At 47.8% G+C, this 19,711-nt stretch overlaps 1 protein-coding gene across 2 annotated transcripts in view; it reads right to left on the reverse strand.

The window, feature by feature from the left end:
• PLXNA4 (plexin A4) overlaps positions 1–19,711 on the reverse strand; it is a 516,386-nt gene that overhangs the window by 61,316 nt on the left and 435,359 nt on the right. For both annotated transcript variants that reach the window (XM_011941209.1, XM_011941210.1), the window contains 5 exons: positions 17,755–17,851; positions 17,079–17,269; positions 12,975–13,126; positions 8,562–8,679; positions 1,689–1,825 (listed from right to left, as the gene is read on the reverse strand). In XM_011941209.1, coding sequence (XP_011796599.1) covers positions 1,689–1,825; positions 8,562–8,679; positions 12,975–13,126; positions 17,079–17,269; positions 17,755–17,851 — 695 coding nt within the window. The remainder of the gene's footprint in view (positions 1–1,688; positions 1,826–8,561; positions 8,680–12,974; positions 13,127–17,078; positions 17,270–17,754; positions 17,852–19,711) is intronic.

The raw sequence follows: 19,711 nt of genomic DNA on the forward strand, positions 1-19,711 counted from the left end.
GATATCTGATCACCCTGGCCTGCCTTCAGCAAGAATCATGTTAAGTTGGTTTAGCAGGAGTCTACCTACCTTGATGTTTCCTCTTAGTGATTTTTCATTCACTGAGCCCCTTATTCTGCTCATTGGCTATAAACCCCCCGCTGTCTTTGTAGTCTTTGGAGTTGAGCCCCATCTGTTTCCCCTGTTGCAGTAGTCTTGACATCAATTGCAATCGTCCTAAGTCTTTCTCGCCATTTTAACAAGTGTCAGAATAACTGTTTCTTTAACACTACTGATGCCAGGCCTGGCCAGGTCTGACTTGGGAATTGTCACAACCCTCAGCATAGCTCTCTCAGGGAAAATCCTCTCTCTAGAGAATCTTAGGCCAGCTGAAGGAGCATCTCCAGCCACTTCGCCTAGTGTCCTTCACTGAATGCACCTCCTGCCTTGCTCCTACCTCCTAGGCTCCAGTTCACGGCGGGTGTGCCCTTCTGGGACTGCACAGTGGGACCAGGGGATGCAAGGTCACCTGGCCTTGTAGGCTCAACCTCAGACACTGGGTTGCTGTGCCTATCATCTCTGAGAAGGTCCAGCTGGCTCTGCAGCTCCCAGAGTGGATCTGACCCTGGTGAATGGGCTTTAGTTGTAGATTCCAAATTGCATTCTGGGGTATCCTAGGGTTCTGCAGAGTGGGTGCTATGGGGTCACCAGGGTTAACTGATGGGCCATGAAGCATATGGGGCCCATCCAGGGAAGGGAGGGCAGACAGGTCTCCAGACTGAGCCCAAATTCTCTCCCAAAGAGCATATCCACTTTGTTAGGCAGGAGGAGTACTTCCAAGCCATAAGGTGATTGAAACCACCTTTGCAAAAATTATGGCAGTGAGGAAAGTCTGACATAGAAAAATTATCACAGTACAAGTCTGACCTAATGGACCCTATCTTGCTTTTCACCTCCAAGCTACCCTTGTCCATTCCTAGGCACAGATCAAGCTAACTATAGGAGGAATTTAGTTTATAGTTTAACTTTGTAACAAAGATGATAACAGCCTTTTCCTTAAACAAACCCCCTCTTTGCCCGGGGATCAGAGAGCCCACCTTTGAAAAACTAACAAATTAGCCACAAGATCAAAAATGATGACACAGGAGGCACATAAGCAACCAGAGGCCACGAGATTCCAGATGCTCCCAATTGCTCCTATGGATAACATCACTGTTGTAAAACCTCAGATCACTGTTGGAGACACTTTTCAGATCCTGAATTCTGATTGACAAGCTGGTACCACCCAGACCAGTAATGTGGCTCAACTAGTTCTGCGATCCCACCCAGGAACTGAAGACAGCAAGAAAATCCTGGTTCAACTTTATACAATTTCATCTCCAACTCAACAAATCAGCATTCCCCACTCCCTAACCCCCTGCCTGCCAAATTATCTTTTAAAAAATCCTAGTCTCCAAATTTCCAGGGAGACTGATTTGAATCATACAACTCCCGTCTCCCATTTAGCTGGCTCTGTATTGACTAAATTCTTTCTCTATTGCAATAACGCTGTCTCAGGAAATTGGCTCTATCTGTGCAGCTGGCAAGAAGAAACTGTCAGGCGGTTACACCCTCCCAACTCTCTGCAATAAAAACAAAACTACCCTGAAGTGATTTACCTGTCTAACCTTTCCCCCTCTGGTGCTGCAGAAAGGGGCCCTCTGAGTTACCTGTGGAAGAGACAGGGCTGCTTCCCGAACATCACCACCACATTGCTTCCGGCATTCAGGTTGGTGCCTGTGATGGTCACTTGGGTCCCCCCGGACATGGGCCCCCGGCTGGGCTTCAGATCTGAGAGAGTCAGTGTCTGTGTAGAAAGAATGTGGCCTGAGACACAACTGGGAAGGGGTGGAGGAGGCTTCTGGGCAGGCATGAGGCAGCACCCCACTCCCCCAAGCTGCTTTCTGGAATCTTTGGTAATAGCAGTCTCCCAGAGAACCAGGACAGTTTTCTTAAGCTTGTATGGATAGGTAATGTTCCAGACCATGAGAGTTTGCATACCTGCCTTAGTACTAATAATACTAATAGTTGCCATGTACTTATTTTTTAAGTGTCAGATTGTATGTCTTCATAATTATACATGTATGTGTATATAGGGATATATACACATACAAATATAATTTATATATTATAATATGTATATGTACACATATTATATGTATATCCCTATACACATACATATATAATTTAATCACCAATCAATTCTATAAAGTAGGCATTATTATTTTACAGAAGAGATTTAGAGATGTTAACTTAGGTTTCTAAGGTCACAGAGCTAAAAAAAATGGCATAACTGAGATCTGACCCCAGAGCTCCAGTTCTCAACCCCTTTCCAACCTACAGCTCTGTTCTTGGGTGGTAAACTGTCTCTCCCACAGGTCTCTACAAAGAGCTGCCCAAAGCACCCAATGGCAGAGCAATGGGAAGTGAGAGCCCCAGGGAAACTCAGAGAGAGAAGCAGAAAAGAGTTGCTTTCAAGGGCTGCCCCCAGCCCTCTGCCAGAATGGGACCAGTGAGAAGTCCGGGTTGGGGGCGGGCAGGGCAGAAAAAAGCTCTTGACAGCTGGGGATTTGGAGTTGCAGTTTGTTCTTTCATTAGCATTTTAATGGAAAAACTTTCCTCAGTCCCAGGTGAGAAGTCTGTATCTGCATTTAAATGAAGATTTCTCTCTCCCTTCCCCAGCTACCTCCTCCTTAAAGAATTCAGCACCAAAAGTCAACCCTCTCAGTTCCTCAGAGCAGGCTGACAACCTCCCCTTGGAGATGCTTTGATAGGGAAGCTCCAGAGCTTCCCTATCACCTGGCACATGCACCTCCAGGTCCAGGATCAGGGCACACAGGTGGGGAGACACACAGACCACAGTTCCTGACCTGCCTCACCAGGTCCCAGCACCCTGTCTCTGGATCCCAGGTCTAGCATCCCTGTAACATGGGCCAAGCCAAGGAATAGCTTGTCATTTTGGCTCAACTGGAGACCAGGAAGAGGGTGGGGTGAGGCTGCGGAAAGAGCCCTCCTTTCTCAGCTCTGCCTGGATCTCGCTGTGTGACTCTGGACAAGACATTTCACCTCTCTCGTCAACAAAATCAGGGGGCTGAGCCAAAAAGTGGTCATCTCCAAGGCTCCTGGGAGTTTTCTTGTTCTGTAACTTGCAGTACCTCTTCAAACGGTACTTGTGCCCCACCTTAAAGGAACCCCACCAACATTTCCCAGAGAGGAAAGGAGAGAGAAAGAAAGAGAGAGAGAGAGAGAGAGAGAGAGAGAGAGATTGTACACACAGGCTTCAATGCAGGGATGGTCCTAGAGAGATAGAGTTGAACTCAGGGAAGTTAAAATAGATGGGGATTGGTGCTCCCTGGCAGCCTGTGGGTGAGGGTTCTTAAAAGCGGTGGAAGTCAGTAATTCCTGCAGGTGTTGCTGGGGCACTATCAAGGGGCTCACTGGTGGGGACAGGATGTTATGGATACATGTTTTAGAGTTGTGAGAAGCTATTAATTATTCAAGCCATGCTTCATAAATATTTCACGGTGAGTTTGCATGGGAAATCAAATTTTGCATTATTTGCCACCTCCTTCACTTGGAATGGAGGTGGAGGGAAGGGGGAAAGCATTCCCTGCATGGAGACCTTTAGGAACAGCTAGTGACAGCCCAGAGTGCTAATCTGGGGCCCCTTGGCCTTGGCATTTGGTTTTTGGTGAATAAACCCACACATTGGAATCTGGCCTGATTGTCGGAGAGGACAAGTCTTCCCTCTAGCCTTGGTACTAAAAAGCATCTCTCCAACATGCCCCAAGTCCTGGGGAAAGAGTTTCCTGGCTGTCTCAGAACTCCAGAGGAGCTAGGGACTTCTGTGTAGGGCCCAAAGAGTACACCTGTAAGCTTCCTGGTAGACGAGAAGGTCATGAGGGCTCAGAGACTCTGGAAAGTGTGATAGACGGGGTTCTGTCCCTTCTCAACCCCTGCGGAGACTCATGGGGACCTCTGTCCCTCACTCCCACCTGGAATCCCTAGAAACTCTGTGCGAGGAATGGGGGTAGGCCTCAATGATGCAACCCTTAAATGCAAGGGGCCAGAGAAACAAACCAAGGTCCCTAGCACTATTTCTCCTCCCTAAAAGTCTTCCCAAGTGAACATGTGGCACCAGAGCCATTCCTCAAAGATGTCCCTTAAGTAGAAAAATAACACAAATCTTTCAGCTGCAGAGATCCACCAGACCAATGCATATTTGCCTGTGGCAACCTCTGTCATCTGTTCTGACTTGCCTCTGCTTCAGCCTCTCCTCCTCACCACCCACCCTCTTCCCTCTCCCTCCTGTTCCTATCTTTTGGTGTACTACCTTGTCAGACCTTATGCTGGGAACAGCCTCCCACCACTTCAGATCCACATGGAAAATTGTATTCTATTTGTATTATACAAATCCCATCTTTCCCTCCAGCTTCTTCTAGGAAACCTCCCTTAATACCCTAAATTCAATCACACCCCTCTGTAGGGTAGGAACAATCACACAGGCAACACCGGACCCTTCCTGAGGGCAGATGGGACTTTCCAATGTGTAGCACACAGGCTCATTATAAGAACAAAAGCAGGCCGGGCGCGGTGGCTCAAGCCTGTAATCCCAGCACTTTGGGAGGCCGAGACGGGCGGATCACGAGGTCAGGAGATCGAGACCATCCTGGCGAACACGGTGAAACCCTGTCTCTACTAAAAAATACAAAAAACTAGCCGGGCGAGGTGGCGAGCGCCTGTAGTCCCAGCTACTCGGGAGGCTGAGGCGGGAGAATGGCGTAAACCCGGGTGGCAGAGCTTGCAGTGAGCTGAGATCTGGCCACTGCACTCCAGCCTGGGCGACAGAGCAAGACTCCGTCTCAAAAAAAAAAAAAAAAAAAAAAAAAAAAAAAAAAAAAAAAAAGAACAAAAGCAGAGAGCTGAGTGCATTGGCACACGAGAGCCACACAGGAAACGCCCTTTCTCCTAGGTCAGGGGGCCTCAGCTCAGCTTGCATCTCAGAATTACCCAGGATCCATAGCATTGGATTTAATTAGTCCTGGCAGGAGGCAGGGAGAGGTCCAGGGCGTTTTGTTTAATGCCTGTCCCGCCCCAGGAGACTCTCCTGTGTCGGGAGGTTTAGTGCTGCCTATGCACTGTGGGGCTCCCAAAGAAAGGAGGGTCCTGGGCTGATCTTTGATGGAGTCTCAGCAGTGGGGGCCTGGCTGGAAATGCAGAGCACAGGCAGAGAGTCTTAAAGGAAGCATCAGCTTAATAAGGCAGAGGTGACTTTCGCCCTGTCCACTGTGTCCTCCAGGGACCCTGCCAAGGAACCCTGCTCTGGGCAGGTGGCTGGCCAAGGCAAGTAGCTCCCAAGACAGATTGGTTTGATAAGAGGAGCAGGGCGCAAAGAGGACCCCCTGAGTGGTGTGATGCAGGTAGATGTCTGGAGTCCCAAGAAGTGGGGTGGGGCGCAGGGCCTGTGGGTATCCACAGCTCAGGCCTGTGCATTCACAGACCGAGGACGGGGTCCCAAGCACAGCTTTGACAAATAAGGGGGATACGGCTCGTGCAACCAGGAGGAGACAGAGAAGGTAAGGTGGCAGACAATGCAAAGGCTGGCAAAATAGGATTGAACGGGGAAGCAGATAGAGGAGCCTGGACAATGTCTTACAGGGAGGGGGAGCCTTGGCTCTTCTTAAGGTGGAAGCTGACATGATGGTAGATGGATTACAACAGAGAAAAGCAAGGGAAGGATTTAAGGAGGCCATTGTTATGGCAAAGAGAATGGGAAAAGGAAGACTCCAGGACATGGTGATGGATTGATGTCAGGAATGAAGGGATGCTGAGCCACAGCCCAGCAGGATTGCAGGCCTAGGGGATGGACCACTGATGGGAATGGGCAAGAGAGGAGGAAGCACTGTTTATGGGAGCTGACAGCCTGGGTGGGCCACATGGAGATGATGGCTGGACAGCCAGGTGGTGGTGGCCTTGACTGAGCCACAGGAGTGAGGGGCCTGACTGGGGATACAGGGCAGAGGCAGCTAAGGTTCAAAAGAAGCATCAGCTTAATAAGTTGGAGGTGGCTCTAGCCCTGTCCACTTCATCATTCAGGATCACTGCCAAGAACCTCAGGATGGAAAGCTGCTCTGGGCAGTGGCTGGCCAAGGAAGTCCAGTGCTTGCTTTGGCCATGCAGCAGTTTCCTCCCATTTTACTTTGGCTGCCAGGAAATTTCAAAGCCAGATTTCTTGCCCAATTTTAGGAAATACCTGGCGAATGTCATCCCTCCTCTCTCCATCTCTCTCTCTCACTCTCCATGTCTATATCATATGCTACATACATACACACACACACACACACATATACATACTTTATATACAAATATATATACATTTCTCATTAGTTGTCTTAATGTCTACTGGGTTCCCCTTGGAAATTCTGTCATATGCTTTCAGGAGAAGGTGGCGGGTTCAAATCCTAAACATAAGGAAAATGACTCTTCCATGAACCCCATTGTATGTGCATGTTATTCTCATTTTATGAATTCCCATGTACATTCAGTGACAGCCAGCTGCATCCAGGGGGTGTTTGGCCCTCAGAGAGCAGAGGTGGAGCAGATGCAGCTGCAGTCCCAGTCATGGTGCCGCACTACACTCATGTTTCTCTAAGGTTTGGCCCTGACCACATTCAAGTCTGTGTCAAATACTTGAGCTCAGTTGCTTTCACCTCCCCTTCTAGACTGTGGGCCTCCTGAGGGAGATGCTGTGTTGGAACTTATTCCTCATCCTAACCCCCACAGCCAGAACCATCAAGTCATAAAATCCAACTCAATTAAACAAGCACTCATTAAATAATCTAGTGAGAGGCATTGTGTAAGGCGATCAATGGCTGTCAGTTGAAGAAGGAAGGAGGAGGAGGAGGAAGGAAGATGAGATAAGTAGGGAGGGAGGAAGGAAGGAAGCAAAGAAAGGAGGAAGAAAGGAAGGGAGGGAGAAAGGGATCAAGGAAGGAAGGAAGGAAGGAAGGGAGAGAGCAAGGAAGGAGAGAGAGAGGGAGGCAAGGGGGGAAAAGGAGGAAAGAGGGAGAGAGAGAGGAAGGAGAATGAATGCCAAATTCCCTGTGATGTATTTCAGGGCATTTGATGGCCAGGCATAAAATCCATCACTTCAGGCTTCCAGCTTCCAAAAGCAGCTCAGAATCATGAGGAAATTATACCACTACAGCTGTCATTAATCTGAGAGGTTTAGTTTTTAAAATGATGGGTGTGTGCGGCAGGGAGTATGTTCATGTCTCCACCATCTCCATAATCACAAGGCTGAGAGATTCCAAAAGCCTCTGTCCCATAGAACTACTTGTCAGCCAGCCTTTGATGAGAGGTTCCAGGCAGGAAGGAATTTAAGGACTGGGAAGAGATCCTCAGAGAGGCCATGGAATGGGGAAGGGGGTGGTAGGGTGAGAGAGGTGGGGGCAATGGTGTGGGTAGAGGGAAATGCATTGGGTATGCAGGTAAGTGGTGGGCAGGGGTTAATGAGGTCATGAAATAGGGATAATGGTGAGTGGGTGCTATGGTTTGAATGCATCTTCCAAAGTCATGTCTTGAAAGTTTAATCCCCAATTAAACAGTGTTGAGATGTTGGACTTTTAAGAGGTGATTAGTTCACAAGGGCTCTGCCCTCATGAATGGATTAATGTTACTATCACAGGAACATGCTTATTATGAAAGAGGGGGTTTGTTATGAAAGGGAGTTCCACCCTCTCCGCTCTTGCTCTCTTGCACGTAGTCTCCTGACTTTTCACTTTCTGCCACGAGGTGATGCAGTAAGAAGGCACTTGCCAGATGCAGCCCCTAGATCTTGGACTTCTCAGCCTCCAGAATAAGGAATCAAATAAATGACTCGTCTCTATCAATTACCCAGTCTCAGACATTCTTCTATAGCAGCAGTAAACAGACTAAGACATTGGGGTTAGGGAGAAGTGTGAGGGCGATAGGATGGCACATGAGTGTGCAGGGACGGGCCAGAAAATGGAAGCAATGGTGGCAACCACAGAAATAATAAAACAAATGATACTAGAAGTCATAAATACATTGATGAAATTTTCCACAAGATCATGGGGTTGATACTATTATTATCCTCATTTTATAAATCAAGAAACTGAGGCAAAAACAAAATGTTGAGCAATTTGCCCATGTTCACCCAGTTAGTAAGTGGAAGAGCCAGGAATCAAAGCCCAGGAGTTGCCTTGTGAAGTCCAAGCTCTTGCCTGCCTACTGTGCCACACTGCCATGCACCCATCTGGGGACTCTGGGTCCTGAGAGCTAAAGCATCTTACCTGAAACCACACAGCCAGGCACAGCAAAGTCTGGATTTGAATCCAGGTCTCCCAGACTTCAAAGGCTGTGCTCTCACTCACTAACAGACAGGATTCTCATGAACTGAGGGAGGTTGCAGGGCAGGCCCTTGCCCTGCGTTTGCCCACAGAGCTCTAGAGGGGCCCAGAAATCATGGTAATGAGCTCTGTGGCCTTTACCCAGCCAGATCACTGCTGGTCAAGACTCACCATGAAGTAATAGAGCTGCGAGGACCGGGCCATGAATTCAGGCCGACACACAGCCACGCAGATCTCCACAAAGCCTGCGTGCTGGCTGGGCTTGGCCTCCCCCATCTCACACACGATCCTGCAGGGAGGATAGGAGAAATTCCATGGGTTACAGGACTTCCAGCCAAGACCCTGCACCCCACAGCACCTACCCAGGTCCCTTTCTCCACAGTAGGATCTCAGGGATGGCCAGGTAGGGAAGCAAGGAGAACATATCCTAATTCCTCCTAGCAGGGTCTTCTCCTTAATCGTCAGGCAGTGAGGAAACTTGACCTATGGGATCTCCTTTGAGCGAGCCTAGAAGAGGGTCCCTTTGTTATGACTCTAGATGTTCAGTCTCTAACTCATGATTATCTACTCAGTTGTCAACTAGACTGGCGGGCATGTTCTAGCCAAAACCCTTGGGGAATAGGACTGGCACAGTCCAGAAAGGCTTACCCAAGGGCTGCAGGAAGTCAAACCAGAACTTGGAGCGACCTAAGGTTTTCTGGTCCCCACCTGAGAGCTTTCTGCTCCCAATGATTGGGCTGCCTCATTGAAGTGCTTTTGCTTCCCAGCCAGCCCCAGGTTCCAGGCCGGGTGAGGGGATAATTGAGTGAGTATGTATATGTGTGTGTGTATGTGTGTGTGAACTTTTTCCTTTCTAAAAATTTTTATTGCTTTGATTACAAAATTTGTTTATACCTTTTTAAAAATAATCCAACAGTCAAACAGTACAGAGTATGGCAGTAAAAAGTGAGTGCCTCATTCTTCTTAAAACTTAAAACTATATATATACTTAAAATTTAAGTGTGTGTATATATATATATATATATATCTTTGCAGACATATTATATAAATATATATGTGTATATATATCTATGTATATATGTATATGTATTCTTCATTTTACAAATGAAGAAACTGGGGCAAAGGAAAGTTAGGCAACTTGCCCAATATATATCTTTGCATACACATACACACATATACATACACACATATGTATATTTATATTTGTATTTCATATGCAGGCACACATAAGCATAAATGTGTTTTTACATATATATACAATTACACTTGTAAACATACATACGTAAGGAAAGATATATGTGTTTTTTAAAATAAAAGCAAAACATAACATATCCACTGCTATAAACACTTCCATTTTTGCTCAGCACAATAGCGTGGACCTTCCTTCCCATCTCTATAGACACAGCTCGACATTTTTCTTTTCAGCAGCCTCACAGTGCCTCCTCTGATGATTGCACTATCATTTACACAACCATCTTCCTATTGATGAACGTTTACTTGTCCTGATTTTTCTGCTACTCCAAATTATTCTGCAAAATGAACCAACTGACACACACATCCTTAGGCACTGTATAGTAGGATAGATTTCTGGAAGGAAACTGTTGGGTCAGTTTGCGTATTTAATATTTGGTAGGTAGAGCCAAATAACGTTCCAAGAAGTCTAGACTATGCACTTCTATCGATGGTCTGCTCTTTCGCCAACACCAGATATGAACAATCCAATGGCGGGGGGTGGGGGGATCTCATTTTAATTTTAATTTTTATTTCACAAATTATGAGTGAGGTTTTATATTTTTTCACATGGGTGTGTTTTTAAAATCTCATATAGCCTTTCCTTTGACTTTTCTGGTGAAGCCCTCTTTCTTGCTGATAGATTGTCTGAATTAGGAGTATTAACTTTTGTCTGTTATAAATATTGCAATGATTTTCTCCTTGCTTGTCATCTTTCAACTGTGGTTCCAATGTCTTTTGCCACACTAAAGTTTAAAAGCACTTGTGTGGTTAAGTTGGTTGTTCTTTTACTTTGTGGCTTCTATGTGTTATGTTTCTCTTAGAAACAACTTTTGAGTAAGGTTCCAGAACAAGTAATACCTTGCTATCCAGATCACATAATTATTGCATGTTTGGTGTTTAAAAAAAATAGAAAGTACGTGAAAGCACTTGTCATACTTACATAACCCCCAGTTGCACCATTGAGAATGTAATTTTCCATAAGACCATGGGGTAGATGCCATTATTATCCTCATTTTATAAATGAAGAAACTGAGGCAAATAAAATGTTGAGCAACTTGCTTACATTCACCCAGTTAGTAAGTGGCAGAGACAGGGCTCCAGTCCCAGGAATCTCCTTGTAAAGTCCAAGTTCTTGCCTATGTACCATGCCACACTGCCTTGTACCCACGTGAAATATCCAATGTCAACGTTTAAGACTGTAGTCAGTCTTAATTTTCTTTCACAAAACTGATTCGAAACTCTATATTATGCTTGTAACCTGTGTTCCAAGAACCTGTGTTCTCACTTAATATACTTTGAGTATATGCCTAGTCATGATTCTTCATAATATCAGATTTAATGGCTGTGTAGTTTTCTTTCCTGTGCTTATACAATAATTTACTGAATTGATGAATTCCCTGTTTTTACACATGTAAATCACTTCTGAGTTTTTACTATTATAAATAAGGCTGAAATAAGCATTCTTAAAAATAAATAGTTGTGTATTCTGGTTATTTAGAGAAAGTTCTAGAAGTGTGATGGCCAGGCTAAAGGCCTTGGACCCACATTTCCAAATCTCCTTCCAGAAAGTTTGTCCCAATTTCCCCTTGCACCATGAGTGAAGGAGTCAGCTACTTCTCACGCCTCTCCTGCACTGGGCATTAACTTTCACTAACCACTCCCTAGTGTTTTAATTTGCATTTCATTGATTACTACTGCCGTTAAACATTTATTTTTCGTATGACTTTTGGTTCTTTTTTAATCTCATAAATTGTATGTTCATGCTCTTTGATCATTTTGTGATCTTTGCCTTTTATTTATAAAAGCTCTTTATATATAAAGAAAAAGTATTTATTAACTGTAATAGGATGTAACCAGACTCCCAGTTTATCATTCACATTTTTATTTTGCTTGCAATGATTTTTGATGCACAAGTTTTAAGGTTTTAAGTACTCAAATCCCCTAATCTTTTTCTTTATAATTTCCTCTGTTGCAGTTATACTTTGCACAAGTTCGCCTTCTTGAAATCAAGTAAATTTCCACCTGCATTTTCTTCTAATCCTTTCACAGTTTCATTTTTTAAACGTAACTCTTTAATCCATCTGGAATTCATTTTGGTGTATAATGTGGAATAAGGATCTGCTATTGTACTTTTTCCAGGGAGTTAACCAGCATCAATTATTGAATGATCTTTCCTTGGGTGATTTGAAATATCACCTCTATTACAAACTAAATTTGTATGCATCAGCATTCTTTTTCTGGGTCCTCTATCTTACTTTACTGATCTAACTGGTATCACATTATTTTAATCATGTGGCTTCATAATACTTTTGATATCTGGGTATGTAAATCCAAAGTCGGATATTTAAAAATTCCTCAAATCACAATATATTAGCAGTGGCCTAGTTTGGTTTCATTCCAGAAAGGTGTCAGAAAGTTGAAAGAGCCATAGAAAGATCTTTTGGTAACTAACTGATGATGGACCAGAGAGGTGAGTCCTACCAAGACTAGATCCTTAAACCATCTGATCTGCTATGAGCATCTTGGGGAGACCTCATGGAAATCAGGAGGAATTGAGGATGGCGGTAGTGATGGTTCAGAATCAGTAAACCTAGGCAAGACCCAGGAGCAGAAATGGAAACTGTACTCACATACCTAGGGGAGGCCTTGTGAAGAGTCAATAATTTATGCATACAGCACAAGTGACAAGATTTCACTCCAGGAGGTGCAACAAAGACGATATGGAATATAGATTCTATAGTGCTGGTAAACATTTTCATAGTTGTGTTTGTTGGGCTGGAAGATGGTGCTTACTTATTTACAAGGCCATGCATGATTCACGAACCTCCTCTACTAGATGGGTTACAGTTCAAGGTCATTTGTTGAATGACCTATTCAGTGGGCCAGCAGACTTTCAAAGAGAAAAATAACCTAAGGCACCCACAAGCCTGAGAGTGGGTGTGAATTTCATTGTCAGTTTCCACAGAGAGTAGCACAGGATCAGTGCTGGCGGGGTGGGGGAGGATGTGAGTGGGAAGTTGGGGAGAGCAGAAGGAATTGGACTTACACTTCTCTTGCAGATTTTCGTTTTGTTTTGTCTCCCTTCCTTCCATGCAGCCTTATACCCCAGGTAGGTAACAGTCACCTTTCTCTCCCAGCTATTTCTCCTTTTCCTCTCTACACTTTCCCCAGTATGGCAGCTAGCTAGCTGAGCAGGCAGGGACTTGTGGGAGTCCACCCTCCAACTCTAGAATATTAGGGTGATTCTCCCCCACAAGCTCTGACTTGCACCTAGTTGCTGACCAGAATATCCCTAATACTAAGCTATCTTCCCTCCCCTGTTCCTCCTGTGCTTTGGGCAACTTCACTTACTGTTCTGCAGGGATGTAACCATCCACCAAAGGGCTGCACTCCACACCAGCCACCTTGACATGGGAGGCGATGTCGCGAAATTCCAGGCCCAGGTTCTCCCCTCGGATAGTGACCTTGGTGCCCCCTTCCCGGGGGCCTGTCACTGGGATTATCTAGAGGGAGGAAGAGAAGTAATTAGACAGACACCAAGATACTGCCATCACTCACTTGTTGATGAGGCCAGGAGAGGCTGCTGGCTCTTCTCTCGTCTGCCCCAGAGTTCCTGAGTGGCTCGAAGTCCCCAAGGGCACCCAAAGCCTGTGGTAATCAATGCATAGTAGCTTCTAGGAAAACAGTCCGTGTTTGTGTGTGTCCCTAGGAGCAATATCCAAAGCCTATGGTACATCTTCCCATTTCATAGAAGAAGAAAGGAGGGGATGGAACGTAACCAGCAATGCTACTGGGTGATTCATAGAAAACTGGGACTCATGCCTTCTAGCATTTGCTTGTGTTGGTTCTACTCTCAAGGAAAATAAAAACCCCTGCTATCCACCCAGAGCCCTCTACGCGTATGTGACCCTACCCACCTCTCAAGATGCTTCTCAAATGACACAGCCCCACAACCCTGTGTTCTTCCTCTCTCCACTTAAATTCCAAGATACCTTCTTTGTGACACTTACATGGCAACAATTCTTTGTGCCTGTCCCTCATCCTTCCCACCCCCAACGCCCTCCTCCTCTGATCCTGAGTCTCTAGGAGCAGGTCTGTCTCACCCCTCCTTGTGGGATTTTCAGTAACATTACAATCTTCATGTCTTGCATCGTCACTGTAATAAAACCTACAACTGTCCAAACATCTTTCCGGAATTATTATCAGCATTTGTCACAACTCCTTTGCCTTTGTTGTTTGGCCTGGTACCACATGGATTTAGGTTTAATTTAAATTTTATCCTCGTACACAGGTCAAAGTGTACTGGCTTTCTCTCCTAAATCCATGTCAAAAACCCATGATTAAAATGTGAGGACTCAACATCCAAGTGCCTGCTTTGAGGTGGGGGCTGTACAGTTAACACAATCTCATCCTGGCGTTTCATGGGCCAGAGAAGGGCGTGCTTCCATTCCTGGCGCCTGTGAGCACCAGCACCTGGACCTTAGCCAATGTCAGCAGGATTAGAATGGAAGGAGCTCAGAGATTCTCTCTCTATTCCTTTCCAGCATATCCGACTCTCCTCAACCCTGCAGGGCCAGAAGTGGGAATTCCAACCCGGGGTGAGGGTGAAAGGAGGGGGAAGCAGAAGAAACTAGGCTGTGCTGCCCTCCCCACCAAGTGGCAACTTCTCCAGGTGAGACGGCTTACCTGCCACAGTCTAGCTATCTCCCACCGCCTACACATCCCCGTGAGGGTGGGTGTGATTGTGAGTGAGCGCATGCAGGGTGTGAGCCTGTGTATAAGTGTATTCCCATTGCAGTGGAAAAACAGCTTCCCTGGAGACATAGGCCCATTTCTATGAGAGGGATGTGGACAGACATGGGGAAGGTTGGAGGGAGAGTCTGTGTTCTTCCCATGTCTCCCTGGCCAGTCCCCAAAGTGCCACTGGCACTTGGCAGTGGTGTCCCCATGATATTCTAGCCCTAGCTTGTCATACTGAAAAGGAATTTTATCTCTGGCCCACTTCATAGTTCCCCGGGTTCCCCTAGGGCCAACACCAGTATGGAGGCAGTAAATAGCCTCTGTCACAGGGAGATTTGTTTAATTTGCCATCTCCTCCCTGTGATTTTCTTGGACCCAGGCCAAGAAGAAAGCAAGTTCCACCAATAGCACCAGACACACTGCCGTACACAGCAGCCCCCCGGGTTGGTTTCTTGTTGAGGGCTCTGGGAGGAGCCGTTCCACAGAGGAGGCGTGAGGGTGAGGGGTGGGGACTGGGAAGGGAGGACATGGGCCCCAGTGTGGGGAGAGGAGAGGTCCAGCTGTCCTCCTATCCTAGATCATTCTGTAGGTTAATTCTGCAAATATTTCTTCCAAGTCTGAGAATCACTGTTTAGATTCCTACCGTGCAAGAGACTGAAGTGGGGACTGAGAGAAACTCTCAGAGCCTGTACAGGCAGGAAGGTGGAGGATAAAGGATCTGAAGCATGGGGCACATTTTGAGGGCCACCCCAAGGGGCTGCTTTGCTGGGTGAGGCTGTTCATCCACAAAACCCAATAATCTTGCTTTCACACATCCCTGGTGCACATGCACAATTTGTGAGTGGGGGTGTGAAGTCTCACCATTGTAGTGGAAGAGAACAATAACCTAGGAGAACATTACTCAGGAGACCTGGGATTCAGGACCATGTTACTGACACTTTGGTTAGAGTATGTGTGCCTCTCTGAGCATTAGCCTCTGTCTAGAAGAGAATAATAACCTGATGATAACCCTGGCCTTGGGAGACATTATGGGTTTGAACTGTGATTCCACCAAAGTCACAGGGAGAAGTCCTAGCCCCAGTGTCTCAGAATGTGTCCTTATTTGAAGACAGGGTCTTTACAGAGGCAATTACATTTGAAGGAGACCATTAGGATGGGCTTTGGTACAATATGATCTCATGAAAAAGGGAAATTTGGCCACAGAGAAATGCACAGAGAGAAGATGATGGGAAGCCACACAGGGAGAAGATGGTCATCTCCAAGCCAAGGAGAGAGATGGGGAACAGATGCTTCCCTCACAGTCCTCAAGAGGAACCGACCCTGCTAAAACCTTGACCTTAACTGTCTACCTCCTGAACTACAGGATGATCCATTTCTGTCATGCAAGCTGCCTAGTCTGCAGTACCTTGTGACGGCAGCTCTGGGACTCCAATAGAACAGGTGGTTGTTTGGACTGACAAGGTATGGGGTATAAAGGTGCGGTGCAACTATTAGCCATCACACATATATATGGCCTTTATTTTTGCCTGCCACTGTTAAGTGATCACGTACTGTGTGTATTTGTGAAACCGTGCACAAAGCCTGGTACCAGTTCGTCCTCACTGTTCACTGAGGCAGAGACTTGAGTCTTTATCTTCTCTCCTTCCCCCTCTTCCAGCTGCTTCATAATCCTGACCAGCATCCACAATGGTAAAGAGGTATTGAGCACCTACTGTGTGCTCAGCCCTGAGCTGGAGGCACAGATGCTATGGTGCCACAGATGCCATGGTGCCACGGGGGAGGAGCATGTGGAGAGAGAGATGAAGTCCTCTTTTTTATTTTAAGAGGGAGCAAGGGACTCCTGCCATGCTGGAAGAGTAGAGGAGTTAGAGGAGAAGAGACAGGACTACTTAAATTAACTCCAGGGGCAGTGATTTCCTTGGCTTAGACATCCCTGGGAATGATTTTATCAATGATGATGAGTGAGGAGGAGCCTGGTGAGATCCCCATGCGCTGGGCCCGGAGTGAGGTACCTTGCCTGCAGGTGCGCATGAAATTCTTCCAACTCCCGTGTAAGTGGGATGCTGAGGCCCACCACACATGTGAGGAAGGTGAGGTGTAGAGATAGTAGCCACACCTAGGTACCCAGCAAACAGTTGGTGGAGCCTGGATTCAAACCCTGTTCTCTGGGACCCAGTGTCTGCATGTTTAGCTCTTCCCTGTGTTCCTCCCTGGGTCTTTGCTCCATGGCCTGTGTCCCATTGGTCCCCCTAAACTGTGCTCCATCTTACAGCTCAGGGCTTGTTTTGGCGGAGTTCGAAGGCCTCTCTGTTGTGACCTTCTTCACCTCCCCAGAGCCGGGCTGTGCCCCAACGCCCATGCAACCGCCAGTCATGGGCTGACACTTGGTGAGGGTGCCACCAGTGGAACTTCAGGCCTTGCCACCGAGGCTTTTACAGACAAAGGAAGGGACTGGCAAGGACTGAGTCCTTCCTGACCCAGCTCCTTGGAGATTCCAACAGGACAGTCGAGCCCCAACAAGAGTCTCTGATCTAAGCCTAAGCTTCCAGGGAAGCCATGAAGGAAAACTAGGGCACCACCCAGCCAGGAGGAGCAACCAAGTCCACCCGGTGACCACTGGGTGACCGACACCAAGGCTGGGCAGAGTTTCCACAGGGTGTGGCGCAGCAACCTGGAGCCTGTCCATTTGGAGCAGGAGGCCCGACCCCGGCTTACCTCTGTGATGCGGGGGTTCGTGCACTTGCTGTTGGCACCAGACAGCTCCAGCCACCGGCTCTCCTGGGCAGGGCAGTGCTGGCGCAGGGTACACTGGCCTGGACTCTGGCACCAGCCACATGCGAAGTCTGGGTCAGCCTTGAGGCACAGCCCGCAGCTCTCTCGCATGGCTCCACACTTATAGAGGTGAACTGCAGAGGGGAAGGGCAAGGGCAAGGGGTGCTTGGGAACGGCAGTGGGGACAGGAGGGGCCCAGAGAGGGACAAAGAGTGCAGTCCCAGCCTGGGGCAATGGGGCACAAAGGCAGCTTTGCCCCCTTAGCCGTTCTGATGCAAAAAAGAACCAGAAAGAAAGTCCAGACCAGAGCAGAGGGACTGAAATGGGAAGCTCTGGGAACTCTGTTCACACAGCACTCAGCAGCCCTTCCCAGGAAGTCCTCTACATGCCACCTCCTCCCAGAAGCCACCAGCTCAGGTCAAGCTGTACAGAGCCCATGCTCAAGAAGTAACGGAGAAGCACAGATGCTGGAGAGGCTGTGAGGGAGGGACTCAGAGGGAGAGGGACAGCCACCAGGAGGTGGGGGCAGAATGACACCTGCGAGAATGCAGAGCAGCTCCTTCCCTCTCTACCCCATCCCTTCCCCTCCCTCCCCTGCCAGGCTCCAGCCCTTCCACACCTTTATTCTGAGCTGGGTTGTCAATGTTGAAATGCCCATTCCACACGACTGTCAACTCCACGGGCAGGTTGTTGATCTCCATCCCTTCATAAGAATACTGCAGCCAGGTCGGGGAGGAGGAAAGAAGAAAGTGGGGTCACAGAGAGTTCTAGAGACGGCCCAAAGGATCAGCCTAGGGCTGTTAAGAGCTCATGAGCTAAGGACTTGCCAAAACTGTGCCTGTGTCTACCCGTGTGCACACAAGTATGCGCAGGCACATGTGGGTACAGGTGGGGAAGTGTGTATTAGAGGGAGTGGAAGACAACACAGGGGTGGGCCAGGCCTCCAAGCATGCCCCTGTGGATGCCAGCTCAAGGAGCAGATGGGAGCAAGCCACTAGCTCATCTCCTGTGGGTCACAGGCAAGAGGCCTGTTCCCACCCCCTGGGCTTTCCTGAGAGGTAAAACTGAGGGAAGAGTCTACTTCCTCCCGGGCTGCCCGGGGAAACCCTGGTCCCTAGGCCCTCCCAAGTCTGCAATTAGGTTGGGGAACTCTAATTTCCAGGAAATGTCCAGGATAGGTGGATGCTTTTCCAAAGACCTGGGGAGGGGTGATCACTTCCCAGGCAAGATGGTGGTTACAGAGACTAAGAAATGAGGGGACTACACCCTAGGGGCATGAGAGGCAGAGGTTAAGAGAAAAGAGGACTAGATGGGAGCTTGTTGGTGAGGGGGGAAATCCTGAGGATTCTGGAGGGCAAATATGGGAATCTGGGCCTGGATGCTGCAGGTAGTCACTAGCTCAAAGCCAGGCTCACGCCCAGATTCCTGTTGTGCTCCTGTCCTTGGAGGGCCCCTCAGGGTCCTGCTCCCCTGCCTGGCTAAGAGATAGGAGGTGAAGGGTGGAGAGAAGAGGGAAGTGCTGGCTTGAAGATGCTGGTGGAGGGGGCAGTCCCCAGGCATGATGGCCCCTAGTCTGCCTTCCCATAGTAGACCCATCTCAGTCTCCAGAGAAAGAGGGTTAGCAGAGGAACCTAGAGCCCACCCTGGGCAGCAATTTCCAACCCCTACCTGGTGATTTTCTCATTATTCCACCCGACTCTGCTCGCCACATGGGGTGGGATGGAGGAATGGAACTGAGACAGATTTTCTGCATAGGAGGGGCTGAGGCCTGGCAATTTGTTGAAAGAAGTTAGTCCAGAGGACCAGGTTTGAAGTTATGTTTGCAGAACTCATGGGCTCTTTTAATTCAAATTTAATTTGAATTAAAAATTTGGAGGGCTTCGCTAGGGTGATATTGATGGGTATCACGGGAGGCTGTGGAGGCTTCCTCCTCCAAGTTGGCCATGGCACCTTCATGGAGAGGGAGGGTGGCCACAGGTAATGGGAAAACACATCTGAGAAGAATCTCAGAGGGCTACTGTCCACACCTCTGCCTCTGGGCAGGGACAGGTCTGCACCCTGTTTGTAGGAGCTTCTAAAGGAGACGTTATAATCCTCAGTGCAGGAAATCACCCTAAATTCCTGAGTTATGGAATGTGCTCCCATGAGAACAAACTGTGACTTGACGTTGCCCTCATACAGCAACCGCAGGAGGACGTGCCTCCAGTCACTTCTGGCCCTGCCCCAGTGTCCAGAGTTCTAACTCCCTCCCTGGCGACGTGTGCCGTGGCTAGAGGGCCATGTTCGTTGTTTGTCCCACAATGGATGCACTGCGTCCCCCTCGTTGAATCTGTCTTGTGAACAATGGCTCTGGGGCCAGGGCCAGGGTCCAAGCTCACAGAGTAAAGCAAAGGTTCCTAGCCCTGCAGAAACCACAGTGGAGACTTTGATCATCATAGAACTCAATCATCAACTCCCCAGAGGTTGTCTCTGCAGCTAGGTCAGGCTGGGTGGTCCTACGTTTCCTGAAAACCTCTTCTACTTTAGACTGGTGGTTCTTAGTGTGGTCTATGGACTCCTTCATCAGAACCACCCGG

The sequence above is a fragment of the Colobus angolensis genome, unplaced genomic scaffold (assembly GCF_000951035.1).
Source record: "Colobus angolensis palliatus isolate OR3802 unplaced genomic scaffold, Cang.pa_1.0 Scaffold2, whole genome shotgun sequence".
Taxonomy (NCBI): Eukaryota; Metazoa; Chordata; class Mammalia; order Primates; family Cercopithecidae; genus Colobus; species Colobus angolensis.